The sequence below is a fragment of the Myotis nattereri genome (assembly GCF_964212035.1).
Source record: "Myotis nattereri genome assembly, chromosome: 4".
Lineage (NCBI taxonomy): Eukaryota > Metazoa > Chordata > Mammalia > Chiroptera > Vespertilionidae > Myotis > Myotis nattereri.
Genome location: NC_138079.1, coordinates 66,830,446 through 66,845,243, shown reverse-complemented (window position 1 = coordinate 66,845,243; position 14,798 = coordinate 66,830,446). Strand labels below are relative to the sequence as shown.

Below are 14,798 nucleotides of genomic sequence, written 5' to 3'. Positions count from 1 at the left end.
AACATAACCAAAAACTATGTTTAAGCAAGTGACATATCTAAAAGTCTATAAAAAAGAAATGAGAATGTAAACTTTGTTTTGCTATCACATCACACACAAAAAATATATTTTGCTTTAAATATATTAAAACAAGCTACTGTTTTATTATAAGTACCACAACAGTATTTATTCAAAGTAGATGGTTAAGATAATTTTTTAAAGTACAAAATTAGTTAAGATGTGTTCTCATTTGGTTTACATTTCATATAGGTTAAATAAAACCATTAAGACACGAACCTTAAGCATTTGTACAGCATTCCGTACAATTAAAGCTGGTGGAGGTTCAGGAGCTTTCATAAGGAAATCCGCAATAGGACAATTAACTGGGGCTAACAGTTTGGTATGTAAACAAAGTTCCTGTAAATAAGAATAGCAAATAATTTTGAAATATTGACATTTATTTTTTTAAAAATCATGAGAACTACAGTACCCAAAGACTAGCAGAGTCTCTGACTAAAATGAACAACAGTAAAGGGAACAATGTCTTTCAAGGAAACATAGGCTCATACTTTGCCCTAGGTTCCAAAATTTTTATGAACACCCTCCAACAACTCATATCAAAATTACCATTGCCACCCGTGACAATGTCTCCTCACACAGTTTTAACAGTTACTGTCCAAAATATCTTTTTTTTCCTTTATATTACCTTCTGGAATCTTGTATCTATTCAACAAATACTTAAGTGCTACTAAGTGCTAGGTACTGTGCAGCAAGTTGGAAAAAAAGAAGAGGACAGACTGTCAGACAAGTGCCCACCCTCATGAAGTTTTCATTGTGTATGTGTGCTAGGGTGAGGGACTGCGGCATGGAAGGGTTACAGAATGTTACAGAATGTGCTAAGGGGAGGAAATGGGACATGAGAAATTGAATGTGCTGGAAGGGGGGACTGACATATGGAGAGGAATTGTGTCAGGATATGAAGAAGAATTGTATTAGGGTTAGAAACCATGGAAGAAAAATTGCTAGATTGTCTTAGAAAAACAATATGTTATGATACGCTCCAGCCAGGTGTGACTCTGTTTACCCCCCCTTTGTTCTTATGAACTTTCTATGAACTTCTCAGGTAACACTGTTGTGCTATAAAGGATCATACTGCACCCTTGATCTCTGCCACATGCTCCGAAGCTCCCAGAGGGGGAGATAGGCGCTGTGATCAGCTGGCCAGCTTAATAAAGGCTCTTAAATTTAAATTCTGAGTCGGTGGTCTATCTCGTTGAGCCAACCCATAACATGTGAAGAACAGAATCTACACTAATAAAAGAGAAAAATGGTAATTGGCGTACGGCGATACCTTTTTCATTGGCTAATCAGGGCTATATGCAAATTAACTGCCAACTAAGATTGGCAGTTAAGAGCCAACTAAGATTGGCAGTTAACTGCCAACTAAGATTGGCAGTTAACTGCCAACAAGATGGCGGCTAATTTGCATATGTAGGCACAATGCAGGGAGGCAAAAGGGAAAGCAGGAAGAAGCCCCCTGCCACTGACAGTGATCGGAAACCCAGGGGGGAGCTAAGAGCTGGATCGGAGAATCCCCAGCCATGATCGGAGAATCAGGTGCCTTTGCCGCCCTGGCCAGTGATAGTAGGAAGTAGGGGTGGAGCCAGCGATGGGAGCTGGGCACGGTCGAAGCTGGCAGTCCCAGGAGCTAGGGGTCCCTTGCCTGGGCCTAAAGCGAAGCCCACGATCGCGGGGCCGCTGCAGCTGCAGGTCCCCACTGCCCGGGCCGGACGCCTAGGCCAGAGGCGTTAGGCCTGGGCAGGGGCGGAGCCTGCAACTGCGGGGAGCTGGGGGTCCCCTGCCCAGGCCTGACACCTCTGCTGGAGGCCTCAGGCCTGGTCAAGGGGCCGATCCGGTGATTGGTGATCGGAGGGTGATGAGGGTCAACTCCTCTGGCTGAGGCATCAGGCCTGGGTGGGGGGCGGAGCGGGGATTGGGGGGATATGATGGTCCCTTTGCCCAGGCCTGAAGCCTGGGTCAGAGGCGTCAGGCTTGGGCGGGGGGTGGAGCAGGCGATCAGAGGGAGATGGGGGTCCCCTGCCCAGGCATGATTCCTGGGCCAGAGGCCTCAGGCCTGGGCGGGGGCCAGAGCCAGTGATCGCGGGGAGATGGGGGTCCCCTGTCCAAGCCTGACACCTCTGGCGGAGGCGTTAGGCCTGGGCAAGGGGCCGATCAGGCGATCGGAGAGTGATGGGGGTCTACGCATCTGGCCGAGGCATCAGGCCTGGGCAAGGGGCAGAGCCAGCAATCGGAGGGGTCTGGGGGTCCCCTGCCCAGGCCTGATGCCTGGGCCAGAGGCATCAGGCCTTGGCTGGGGGCAGAACCAGTGATGGGGGAAATGAGGGTCCCCTGCCCAGGCCTGACCCCTCTGTCAGAGGCGTCAGGCCTGGGCAAGGGGCCGATCCTGCGATTGGAGGGTGATGGGGGTCAACGCCTGAGGGCTCCCAGTATGTGAGATGGGGCAGGCTGGGCTGAGGGACACCCCCCCTCCCACACACACACCCTGTGCACGAAATTCGTGCACCGGGCCCCTAGTAATTACATAATTAACTCTTTAATTACAATTGTGATAAACGCTATGAAGGACACAGAGAGCTGAAGAGGTAAATTAATCAAGTTCAGGAAGCAGGAAAAGGAAGCCATTGAAGTCAAAAACCATTTCTTGAGGAAATGACATTTAAACTAAGACATAAAGACTGAGTAGGAGTTAATTATAAAAAGAGTAAGGGGGAGGAATCTCAGGAGAGGGAATAGCACATATGAAGGCCCTAAGATCAATACAAATAAGATGTGCTTGGGAAATGAAAACTACCGGTATGAGTAGAGAGAAGACAAAAGGCAGGAGCTAAAAAATTAAAACTGGAGACACAAGCTTGAGAAATAATTTAGGCATCTGTTAAGAATTTTATAATTTGTCCTAAGAAGAACATAAAATGGAACATGAGCATGAGGAAGTGGGAAGTCATCTAGATATGTGGTTACCAAAAATATGATGCAATGTCTCTTTAAAGGTTTGGGAATCAGCATCTAATTCAGCACAGCAGAGAATCGAATTAATGTTATGATAGTTTTCCCTAGGAACTATAGTGTCTGGCTGTTCATGAAGTCAGAAAACCTGAAGGAAAACAGTAACAGCCAGGAAATCTCAGTGAACTTAGTTCCAAATCTACCAAGGTAATCTCAGCATCTTAAACTGAGATTCTGGTATTATGTTTTGGACGTCAAATAATTTGTTTTGTAATCCTCATTGAAAATGTAAAAGGTAAAAACTACATGGTTGACAGACTCCTAGAATAATGCACAAAAACAAATGCTATTCTTATAAACTATATTCAAGTAATTCTTTAAAGCTTTGAAGGTTTGTAAATTAAATTTTCTGTATATAAAAAATATTAGTTATATACATAACCACCTACCATAATATACATTTGATAATTTTGTTTTATATATTATTTCATAAATTGATTATTGAAAAGTCCAATCAGCATAAGTTGAAATGATCTCTTCTCCTCCCTTACCCACAAAGATAGTCTTTTAGAGTTAAATAAACTTCTACCTGTAATGGCATTCTCAAAAGTTCTGGAGTCTGAAATTCCAACATATTCTGGAATCGGAGTCTACTGAACAGACGAAAACAAATTCCAGGTCTACATCGCCCTGCCCTTTAAAGTAAAATACAAAATTAAGACTCAGGAATAAAGACTATAATAAGTAAACTGTACAACCAATGTGATTTAGGATATAGAACACTGAACTAGTATCAGGACATCTGAGTTTGAATTGCTACTCTGACACTTATCCTTTATGACGGCACTTCACTTGTCTAGGACTCCATTATCTCATTTATAAAGTGAGATTCATGAATGATACCTAACTGATATATAGGGGTGGGCAAAGTAGGTTTACAATTGTCAGTAAGTGAAACACAGAGCCAATAATTGTTTTTCAATGTTTCTCTCGGACTTAACAATGCATTTACATCTAAATATATATACAAACATATATTTTTTAGTACAGCAGAACATGAGACACATGTTCCATACCTTACTTTTCTCACTTCATATATTCTGAAAACTCATCCCACATAAAAAGACATACATCCAAATATTTTCCTTTTAACAGTTACACTGGTATACCACTGTATGGCTTTAGCAATATAACCACTTCACTGTTGATGGACACTGCAGTGTTCCCAAACTATTACAAAAATGCTATGAAATACATTCTTAAACATACATCATGTGCAAGTATACTCAGGATAAATTATGAGAAGTGGAATCCACAATGGAAGGGTAGATTTGGATAAACAGTTTCAAACTGCCCTCTGAAGAAATCTCACCAATTTACACTCCCATCAGCAAACTATGAAAGCCTATAGGCCCATGCTTTTGCCAGCTCTGTTGCACACACTGTTAACATTTTCATCAATGTCAATCTGATAAGCAAAAAGCAGTACCTCATTAATTTACATTTATTTTGGTATATACATAAGGCAACACATGTAAAGTTAATATGCTGGTCTATATTAACCAATTTTTTAAAAGCTTTTTGGTATAATACAAAAATCAGTCCTTTGTCCCATCTTGCAAATGTTTGACATTTTTGCTTTTATTTTTTAAGTTTCTTACATGTTATGAATATGGTTTATACCAGGCAAAAATTTTTAATTTTAACATAACCTGAATGTGATATTTTTAAAACAGTGTTAAATTAGTTTGCTTTGCAAAAGTAATATAAAGACTAACATGAAAATGTTAACATTTTACAGAAAGTGCAATATACATTAATTATGTAATACATATGAATATGTTTCCATTTTACATGCAATTTTTGAATGTACATTAAATATACATTACCTGCCCTTTCGTTGTATGGCACTAGCTTTGGAAATCCACACCATTTTTAACATTGTAACAAAATTCAGTGCATCAAAGGATTTCTGTAATATTTAAATCACTTTCATGTTAAAACTTAAAAAGGCATTTAGGAAGAAATAGCAAAACCACCCTATATAATAAAAGGCTAATATGCAAATAACCAAATGTTGGAATGACCACCAGGGGGCAGACACTCAATGCAGGGGCTGCCCCCTGGTGGTCAGTGTGCTCCCACGGGGGGGGGGGGGGGGGCACCAGGCCTCTAGTTATATTTTAATATGCCAAGTTTAATTCAGAACGCCCCTTGATTAGATAATTACAGCAGTACAGAGTACTAATTTTTTTTTAAATCCAGATTTCTGACTACAAACATTCTAAAGAAAAAGAATAAAAACTCAGAAGACCTGAAAAACTTCCTCATTCTGTGCCTTGCTGAGCTATTTGTTTCTCTCTTCTACAGTTAAATAATAGCAGTCAGTTCTCATAAGGCATCAAGATGGGAAAGAACTAATCTATTCTCTTCACATCACTGTTCATCAGGTTTACATCATTGTGAAGAACAGATATGATCAGGAAAAAACATTTTTTTAAAATACTTTCTAGGAAGCTTGATCTAGAGAAATAAGAATAACAATAGCCACCCAAGCTGGTTTGGCTCAGTGGATAGAGCGTCAGCTTGTGGACTGAGAGGTCCCGGGTTCGATTCCGGCCAAGGGCACATGCCTGCGTTGCGGGCTCGATCCCCAGTAGGGGGTGTGCAGGAGGCAGCCAATCAATGGTTCTCTCTTATCATTGATGTTTCTATCTCACCCTCTTCCTTCCTCTCTGAAATCAATAAAATGTGTTTTTTTTAAAAAAAGAATAACAATACCTCAAACAATCCTATCCCAAAGTGAAAAACATTTTAATCCCTTCCACTGTATCTCCTGCTGAGCTACTACTGTAATGTAATTAGCTGATCCAGAATGTTAAAGCATACTTCCTCAAAGAAAATTTACTGTAGAGAAACATTTTTAAAGACTGCATTCCTGACTAAAATATGCTTCAAACATTCAGTGACAATAATTTCCCTTTCAAAAAATAACTATATAAAACAAATACAAGTGTGTTTCTCCTAATAGTTTAATTGTGGGATTTTTAGAAAAGATGCTACTTATTTAGTTTTTAATAAAATGTTGCATTTGTCATGTTTATTTGATAAATAACACCTAAAGAAATTAATTTCTAAGATATTCAAAATCTACTTCAGCTCTAGATAATTTTAGGGCAATAAAATCTGAATTTTCATTGACTCACTATTCAGATTTTTAATGATAATATTCATAATTATTCTCCTATAAAAAATAAAATGTACCCCTTCTTTACAGTATCCAACTACAATGAAATGTCCAAATTTCATAAAAAATTTTTCTACAAGATATTCCTAGAAACATCTTGAAAATGAACACTGAAAATATTATAAAGTAATTAACAAAATTTTCACATTAAAAACCATTATTTATATCCACTAGAACAGACATACTTTGCCTTCTACAACATGGATAGTATTTCTTTCCTTGACAAATCAACTACCTTTATCATTTTCAATTCTTTCAGTGAAATGAGAGTTGCTAGGCATTCCATTACTAAAAGGAAATGCTGACTTTTATTTACAGCAGGGGCTGGTACTAAATATTTTTAGCCTTTGCAGAGGGTCTTTGTTGCAACTACTCTGCCACTGCAGTGTAAAAGCAGCCATAGACAATAGGTCAAAGATTAAACATGGCAGTGATCTAATGAAATTTATTTTTTGTTTGCTTTCTTTCAGCATGGCTCCCTTGCATTAAATATCTCCTGATTACCTACTATTCTTGGAGCACTGAAGATATAACAATAAGTAAGAAGGTTATGGGCCATTCCCACATGTAGAATGAAAACATGTAATCAAATGCCCACAGTTGGACAAAATTTTCACTATAACTAGCCAAACCCTTTACTTCCTTCCTAGTATTTAGTGAGCAAAAGCTACTTTTTTGTATAATTTGTAAAAATAACAAGACAGATCCTATACACTGAATTGTTTAAGGGAGAATATTTACTTTAGTGAAATTAACATTTACTGTTAAATTTACCTAGAACCAGAAATATTACCATTAAAGTGAATTCTGCTTATGAAAGCATGCACGTAAATGCATCTTAACCTTCCTCATTTGAGTTGAAAATACAACTTAACCATACATACCTCTTTCACCTTACCAGAATCAATAACAAAGACAACATCATTGACTGTGATGCTGGTTTCAGCAATATTGGTGGAAAGGATCTGCAATGGGATGTTATGTTATAGTTAATATGAAAACAGAACCAATGACTACTAAAATAGAAAAAATAAAATTTTATGAAGCTTACTATTTTTCGAACACCTGCAGGTGGGTTTTTTAATACTTTCTTTTGATCAGATGTTTGCATGTTTGAATGAAGCATAAAGACTTGATATCTGTTGACAATTGAAAGAGAAAATATACTATGGTACCTATCTTTAATTTAAATAAAAAATATATAAAGCTTTAGTTTTTACCTATGTGTATTGTCAGCAAACCGCTTATCATCAAATAGGATGCGATCCCTCAGTCCAACAATTTCATCATATCCAGGCAGAAAAATTAATATTGCACCTTGGAGAGAAATGATTTTGTTAATATTAAATTTCATGTAAAACCAGAACCAATCAATAGAATTAGCTATAATGAACTATATCACATGTTTTCAAGTACTGATAAACTAATACTTAAGATACTTAAGAGGTTATGCATTATTGTCAAGGGAATTATACAAAAATTTGTACACACAAATTATTAATTTTTAAATCAAAGTATACATTTTGTTCCAGATCTTTTAGACAACACTTATTTACCAGCATCACAACTATGGCAGATATTGTACAGGAGATGCATGATCAAATCCAAGTCTACTTTTTCATCATCAAAACTATGATGATAAGCTTTCAGGAGCTCTCTATCTTCTGCATTGAGGTCACTTCCATTTGTTTGAACCAGAGAACTTTCATCTAGATTTCCAAATTCCAATGAAGCACTAAAAAAACAAAACAAAACAAAAAAAAAACGGCCAAGTTAATTTTAATTAAAAAGAATAACCCTTTAAGACCAATGAGCCCCACTATGTCCTTCTTCAAATTTTCAATAGACATTACGAAAGATAAGTGATACTTAATGTCCCAACTATAATTCATGTTTTAGTTTAAAGTACACTATTCAAAGTAAATTTGGCAATAAGTGCTTTTTAAAAAACACAACCTGAAGAAATTTCTCCACAGAAAATATGCAAATGACCAAAAACCACATGAAAAAATGTTATTCATCATTAGAGAAACAAATATCAAAACCACAATGAGATAACACTTCATTAAAAAACAATGTTAGAGAGGGTGTGGAGAAATTGGAACTTTACCCTCACACATTGCTAAGTAGGAATGTAAAATACCACAGCCATTTTGAAAACAATGTGTCAGTTTCTCAAAATGTTAAACAGAGTGTTACCATATGCCCAGCAATTTGACTCTTAGGTATATATACAAAAGAAATAAAAATACATGTCCACATAAAAATTTGTAGACAAATGTTCATACCAATATTATTCATAATAGTAGAAACAACCAAAATGTTCATCAAGTAATGAATGGATAAAAAACTGTGACCTGTCCACAGAATGGAATATTACTCAATCAGAAAAGGATGCTGCAACATGAATAAACCTTGAAAACACCAGGCTAGGTGAACAAAGCCAATCACAGGAGACCATCAACCATATTATATGATTCCAATTATATGAAACTAGAGACCTGGTGCATGAAAATTCATGCACTCGGGAGGGAGTCCCCTCAGCCCGGCCTGCACCCTCTGGCAGTCCAGAACCCCTTGGGGGATGTCCACCTGCTGACTTAGGCCCACTCCGTGGGGGGATCAGGCCTAAGTTGGCAGTCAGACATCCCTCTGACAGCCTGGGAGCCTTCGGAGGATGTCTGACTAGTGACTTAGGCCCGCTCCCCAAGGGGAGCTCCCCAAGGGGAGCGGGCCTGAGCCACTAGTTGGACATCCTTAGCGCTGCCGCAGAGGCAGGCAAGGCTCCCACCACCACTGCTATGCTGGCCAGCCATGAGCCGGCTTCTGGCTGAGTGGCGCTCCCCCTGTGGAAGTGCACTGACCACCAGGAGGCAGCTCCTACATTAAGCGTCTGCCCCCTGGTGGTCAGCGAGTGTCATAGTGACCAATCATTCCTGGTCAGTTAGCTGTTAGGGTCAATTTGCATATTGCCCTTTATTGTATAGGATACCCACAATAGACAAATCTATAGAAACAGAAAGTACATTAGTGGATGCTTTGAGCTGTGAGAGTTGGGGAAAATGGGGAGTGACTGATAATTAGTATAGATTTCCTCTTGGGGTAATGGATAGGTTCTTAAAATTGTGGTAATGACTGCATAACACTGTAAACATACTAAAAAACTTTAAATGCACACTTAATTGGGTGAGTTATATGGTTTGTGAATTTTATCTCAATAAACATTTAAAAACCAAACTTCTGGTCATCATTATATTTTCTTAGTAGGTTGTTTCTTATTCTTCACTATGATAAACAACACTCTGAAGAAAATTCCATTTAAAGAAAATTCTATAGGTACCAACTTAACAAGATTCTTAATTTGGTAGTTCTATACTAAAAGTAAGTTAATTATGCTATTTTCCAAAAGCCAGAATCAGCATAAGTTACTGAAATAAATGCCTTAAGTCTTTATCCTACACACCTATAAAAATAAATGGGGAATATGCTAATTAGACCAGACATCTTCCGGACGCCCTTCCTGACGAAGCCAGGGCTGGAGGAAAGCCAGCCGGATCCCAGGCACCTGCAGGCAGTCCAGGGGAAACCAGCCCAGGTCCTGGGTGCCTGCAGGCGGCCTGGGGAAAACCAGCAGGGGTCCCGGGTGCCTGCAGGCGGCCCAGGGGAAGCCAGCCCAGGTCCTGGTTGCCTGCAGGAGGCCCGGGGGAAGCCAGCCCAGGTCCCGGGTGCCTGCGGGCAGCCCAAGGGATGCCAGCCTGGGTCCCTGGTGCCTGCCAGTGGCTGGAGGAGGGAAGCCCAGGTCCTGGGTGCCACAGGGAAGCCGGTGCCAGCAGCCGGGGGAAGGAAGGCCTACTCTTGCATGAATTTTCATGCATCGGGCCTCTAGTAAAGATATAAACTACTACCATCACTAGTATTTATCCATAAGATTTCTAGGAAATTAATATAATACAATCTCTCTAAAAGAGTTTGGCAGAAAGATAAACATAAGACTGCTTTCATTTGGGAAAATATTAAACTTATACAATTTTATAATTGCAGTATTTAAACTTTAAGATCCATTTTAAAACATTCCAAGTTTTTTTCTTACTTTTTAACTGGTAAATGAAGATGCTATTACATTCTTTGTTTTAAGCTATAAACTTTAGATATCAATTATGAATTATGCAACAAACATAATATATTTAATTTTAAATATTTGAAATTTGTAATTGATAATGTCATAATCTGGGAAATAAAAAAGAAAGCCCAATTAACCAGAATAACTAAAATATTATCTAGATAATTACTTGGTAATTTTTAGGGTCTAGTGTGCTATATCTGATACCATAAACATGTCTGAACAGTCCAGCCACAGTGCTTCAGTGGTTGAGCATCAACCTATGACCCAGGAGGTCATGGTTCAATTACTGGTCAGGGCATTTGCGGGCTCAGTCCCCAGTGCGGGTTGTGCAGGAGATAGTCGATCAAGGATTCTCTCTCATCATTGATGTTTCTATATTTCTCTCCCTCTCCCTTCCTCTCTGAAACCAATAAAAATATATTTTTAAAAAAAAGTATGTCTAAAACATTAAAAATGTTAGCACTAAAAGGATTGCAGGTTCTGAGTGCTATTATTGAAATAACAACAAAACCCACCATACTAGAATTAACATTTGGATCTGCCAAATAATTTTGCCAGTTGACACATTTTATATTCCTTTCCTTATCATTTTAGTCAAGTTTTGGGAAAATGCAGTGATAAATACATGTCTGTAGCTACCACGTTTAACTGGAAATTCCCTTTCTGCTTTTTCAAAATAAAACAAAAAAATAAGATAAATATTATAACACAGTGGATCTCATTAGCAACCTACGCCAAAAAATCAGAAAAATTCCTTAGAATCACACACACACACACAAAATATCTCAATAAGAGACTGTAAATTTGTCACTTTCTATAATTTACATGGCTGAGGTTTTTTAAAAAGCAGTTAGAATTAAACATAGTATAAAGTTTTACCTGTAAGATTCTAGAAGATCCACAACTTCAGTCTGCCCAAAGTGTTTAGCCCAATCTAAAGCCATCCTGCCAAAATTCAAATATATCAAATTAAGACAAATAAATAATGTTCTCAAAATTACAAAACTAGTAGTTGCTCAAAATTTTTCATTCACCCATTAGAGATGTACCAGCAATTATTACACAATAGCTTTTAATACAAAGGTAAATATGAAAAATCAAAAAATATGTGTACCTATACAAAGATATACAAAGAATGGACACAATTTAAAATTACCAGCCATTTGATGCTTTGCTATGGACATTGGCTCCCATACTAATTAACTGCTCTACTTGACTTGAAAAACCTCGTCCTGCGGCAACCATCAGAACTGTTGCACTGGTTTCACTATGTCTGTAATCGACTAAAATAAGAAAAAGATAAATACATGTTAAATTTCCAAATTATTTAAGATAATTTTAATTTTTATTTAAATGAAAGAACTGAGCATCAGAAGAATTAGCTGGGACTGGCTACTTCGCCTAACTATATCATTAACAGCGTCATATAACCCTTAACTCATATCATCCCAAAGGATCTGTTATTAACATGCTCTTAATATAAACAGGATGGAATAGGGACTACCTTTGGAATTTTGGAGAAGAAAAGACAGTTATTAAACTATCGTAAGCTCACCAAGATACACTAATGGGCTTCCTCCCATATGTGTCCCAACCATGGACTGAATCCCTTTGGTGCTTGAGACAACACTCTAACCAACAGAGCCATACCAGGCAGGGTAAAACTGTAGTTAATTTTGGGGGGAGTCAAAATAAATGTGGAATTTTCAACTGCATAGGGGACTGCACTCCTAACCCCACATTGTTCAAGGGTAAACTGTACAATAAGAATAATAAAGCAGGCTAAGGAGAAATAGTGAGAAAAGGGTGCAATTTAGTAAAATAAGAAAAGGCCTCTCTGAGAAAACACTATCTAAATAGAGAGCTAGCCCTAACCGGTTTGGCTCAGTGGATAGAGCATCAGCCTGCAGACTGAAAGGTCCCAGGTTCGATTCCGGTCAAGGGCATGTACCTTGGTTGCAGGCACATCCCAGTAGGTGTGCAGGAGGCAGCTGATCAATGTGTCTCTCTCATCGATGTTTCTAACTCTCTATCCCTCTCCCTTCCTCTCTGTAAAAAATCAATAAAATATATACTTAATAAATAAGTAAGTAAGTAAATAAATAAAGAGAGAGCTAAATGGAATAGACATTGGGCCATATGAGTATCTGTGGGAACAGAATTCCAGACACAGAAAACAACAAAACAAAGGCCCAAATATGGGAATGACGGTAAGGGTGGCTAAAGCAGAGTGAACAAGGGAAAAAGTAGTAGAAAATGAGATAAAAAAGGTAACCAAAGACCAAATCAGGGAAGGGTCTTTGGTTTTTATTCAAAGTGTAATTGAAAGCCATGGAAAAGTAAGAGAAAAGCGAAGCAGCATAATCCAATTCCCTTTTTAAAAGGATCAATCTGATTGTTCTCCGGAGAAGAGACTAAAATAACATAACAGAAGCAGTTAATAGGCTACTACTGTAGTCCAGGAGAGAAATGTTGGCTTATACTAGGATGGCAGCAGAGGGGAAGTGCAATATAGTCAGATTTAGATTTATTTAGAAGGTAAAACTAACAGAATTTGTTAATGGGTTATATGTGGGGTGTGAGAACAAAGTATAGGATGACTTTATGTTTTGCTGACTTAGCAACTAAGTGAATGATAGTACTTTAGGTTCAGATTCAGGTGGTCTCAGATGGCCAGGCACCTGCATTTTTAAAAAGATCTACAATTGATTATGCATACTTAGGAAACACTTTGGAAAGAGCATGTTGAGAGGAAATCAAAAGTTGTTTGGGGCAAATCCAGTTTTATCCGATTGACATCAACTAGAGATGTCAAGTGATCAGACATATTGAAGAGAGAGGGAGTTCAGGACTGGAGACATAAAATTACAAGTAATTTTAAATAAATACATAAAGCTATGATTAGATGAGATCCATATAGTGAGTAAGTATAAGTAGAAGGAAGGTCAAAGGATTGAGGCCTGGGACATTTCATATTTATAGGTCAAAAAAAAGAATAAACCTACCAAGAAAACCAAGTAGTTCCATCCAGGGAGAAAAGAAGGAAAATCAAGTATGGAATATCAGAAGTTAATTTAAAAAATGTTTCAGGAAGGGAGTGATCAATAATCCCATATAATAAAAGGCTAATATGCAAATCAACCAAATGGTGAAATGACCAGTCGCTATGATGCACACTGACCACCAGGGGGCAGACGTTCAATGCAGGAGCTGCCCCCCGGTGGTCAGTGCGCTCCAGAAGCTGGGCTCAAGACTGGCAAGTGCAACAGCGGTGGCAGGAGCCTCTCCTGTCTCTGCAGCAGCACTAAGGATGTTCGACTGACGACTGAGCGGGCCCAAGTCGTCAGTCAGACATCCCCGAAGGGTTCCCAGACTGCAAGAGTGTGCAGACTGGGCTGAGGGACCTCCCCTCCTCCCAACCCGATGCACGAAATCCATGCATGGGTAGGGTCCCTGGGCCTGGCTGGTGATCAGGGCTGGCCGGGGCCTTCCTTCCCCAGCTGCCGGCTGCTGGCTGGGGTTCCTTTATTTCGCGCTGCCCCCTGGTGGTCAGCCCACGTCATAGCAAGCAGTTAAACTCCCGGTCGGTCCAACTCCCAAGGGGACAATTTGCATATTAGCCTTTCATTATATAGGATGATGTTGAGAAGTTTAGGTGAAAGAACATCTAAATCCTTTCCAGTATTGACTTTCTATGATATTTTATTCTACCTTTTGCTAAGAATCCTTCAAGGTTCTGAAACTCATCTCTGGTTGCCAATATCCACTATCATCAACTAACAATATCAGGATAACTCACTAGGGAAAACATGTCACATGACATACAGCATGTACATGTGAATTAGGACTTGAGCTCACACAACTAAAGATATGTTAAAATTCTCCATTCACTTACTTAAAAATTTAGAGCAAAGTTAGCTCTTTTTCTTCTTTTGAAATCACAAATGTTTTGAAAATCTAAGCCATTCCCCTGGGAGTGGGAAGGTATGCGTACAATACGTGAACATAAAAATACTTTTGCACATAATTGGCATATACTCACATACCCCATTAAACTACTCTGGTACAACTAGGTTAAGAATCCTGATTTAACACAATATTTATTTAGTGTACTATGCTAATAAGAAGATCCTGATGTGTGCATTTCAAATAAGTACTCCAAAAGAATACGTTATTGGTTGTGAATAAAAAATATAGTACATACATTTTGAATTGAACTAAATTTTCAGCATAAATCTGACTAATAAATTAAAATAAATTACACTTACCACTAACATTTTCCGTTAAAATAAGGTGAAAAATCTGAGCAAAGGCCTCAACATCTTTATTCAGCCATATATCAGAAAGACAAGCATCCATTTCCTTTATTAACCATGGTTCAAGGCAATTCACATCTTTTTCTGTCTTTACAAAAAAAAAAAA

General features: G+C 38.5%; 1 protein-coding gene across 1 annotated transcript in view; it reads right to left on the bottom strand.

The window, feature by feature from the left end:
* Positions 1–14,798, bottom strand: part of YTHDC2 (YTH N6-methyladenosine RNA binding protein C2) — a gene marked incomplete at its 5' end in the record, with an annotated part of 66,577 nt that overhangs the window by 25,974 nt on the left and 25,805 nt on the right. Inside the window, 10 exons of the mRNA XM_081089127.1 lie at positions 277–396; positions 3,596–3,701; positions 4,896–4,978; positions 7,138–7,218; positions 7,305–7,392; positions 7,474–7,570; positions 7,810–7,988; positions 11,256–11,321; positions 11,533–11,659; positions 14,645–14,780. Of these exons, the coding sequence (XP_080945253.1) occupies positions 277–396; positions 3,596–3,701; positions 4,896–4,978; positions 7,138–7,218; positions 7,305–7,392; positions 7,474–7,570; positions 7,810–7,988; positions 11,256–11,321; positions 11,533–11,659; positions 14,645–14,780 (1,083 nt within the window). The remainder of the gene's footprint in view (positions 1–276; positions 397–3,595; positions 3,702–4,895; positions 4,979–7,137; positions 7,219–7,304; positions 7,393–7,473; positions 7,571–7,809; positions 7,989–11,255; positions 11,322–11,532; positions 11,660–14,644; positions 14,781–14,798) is intronic.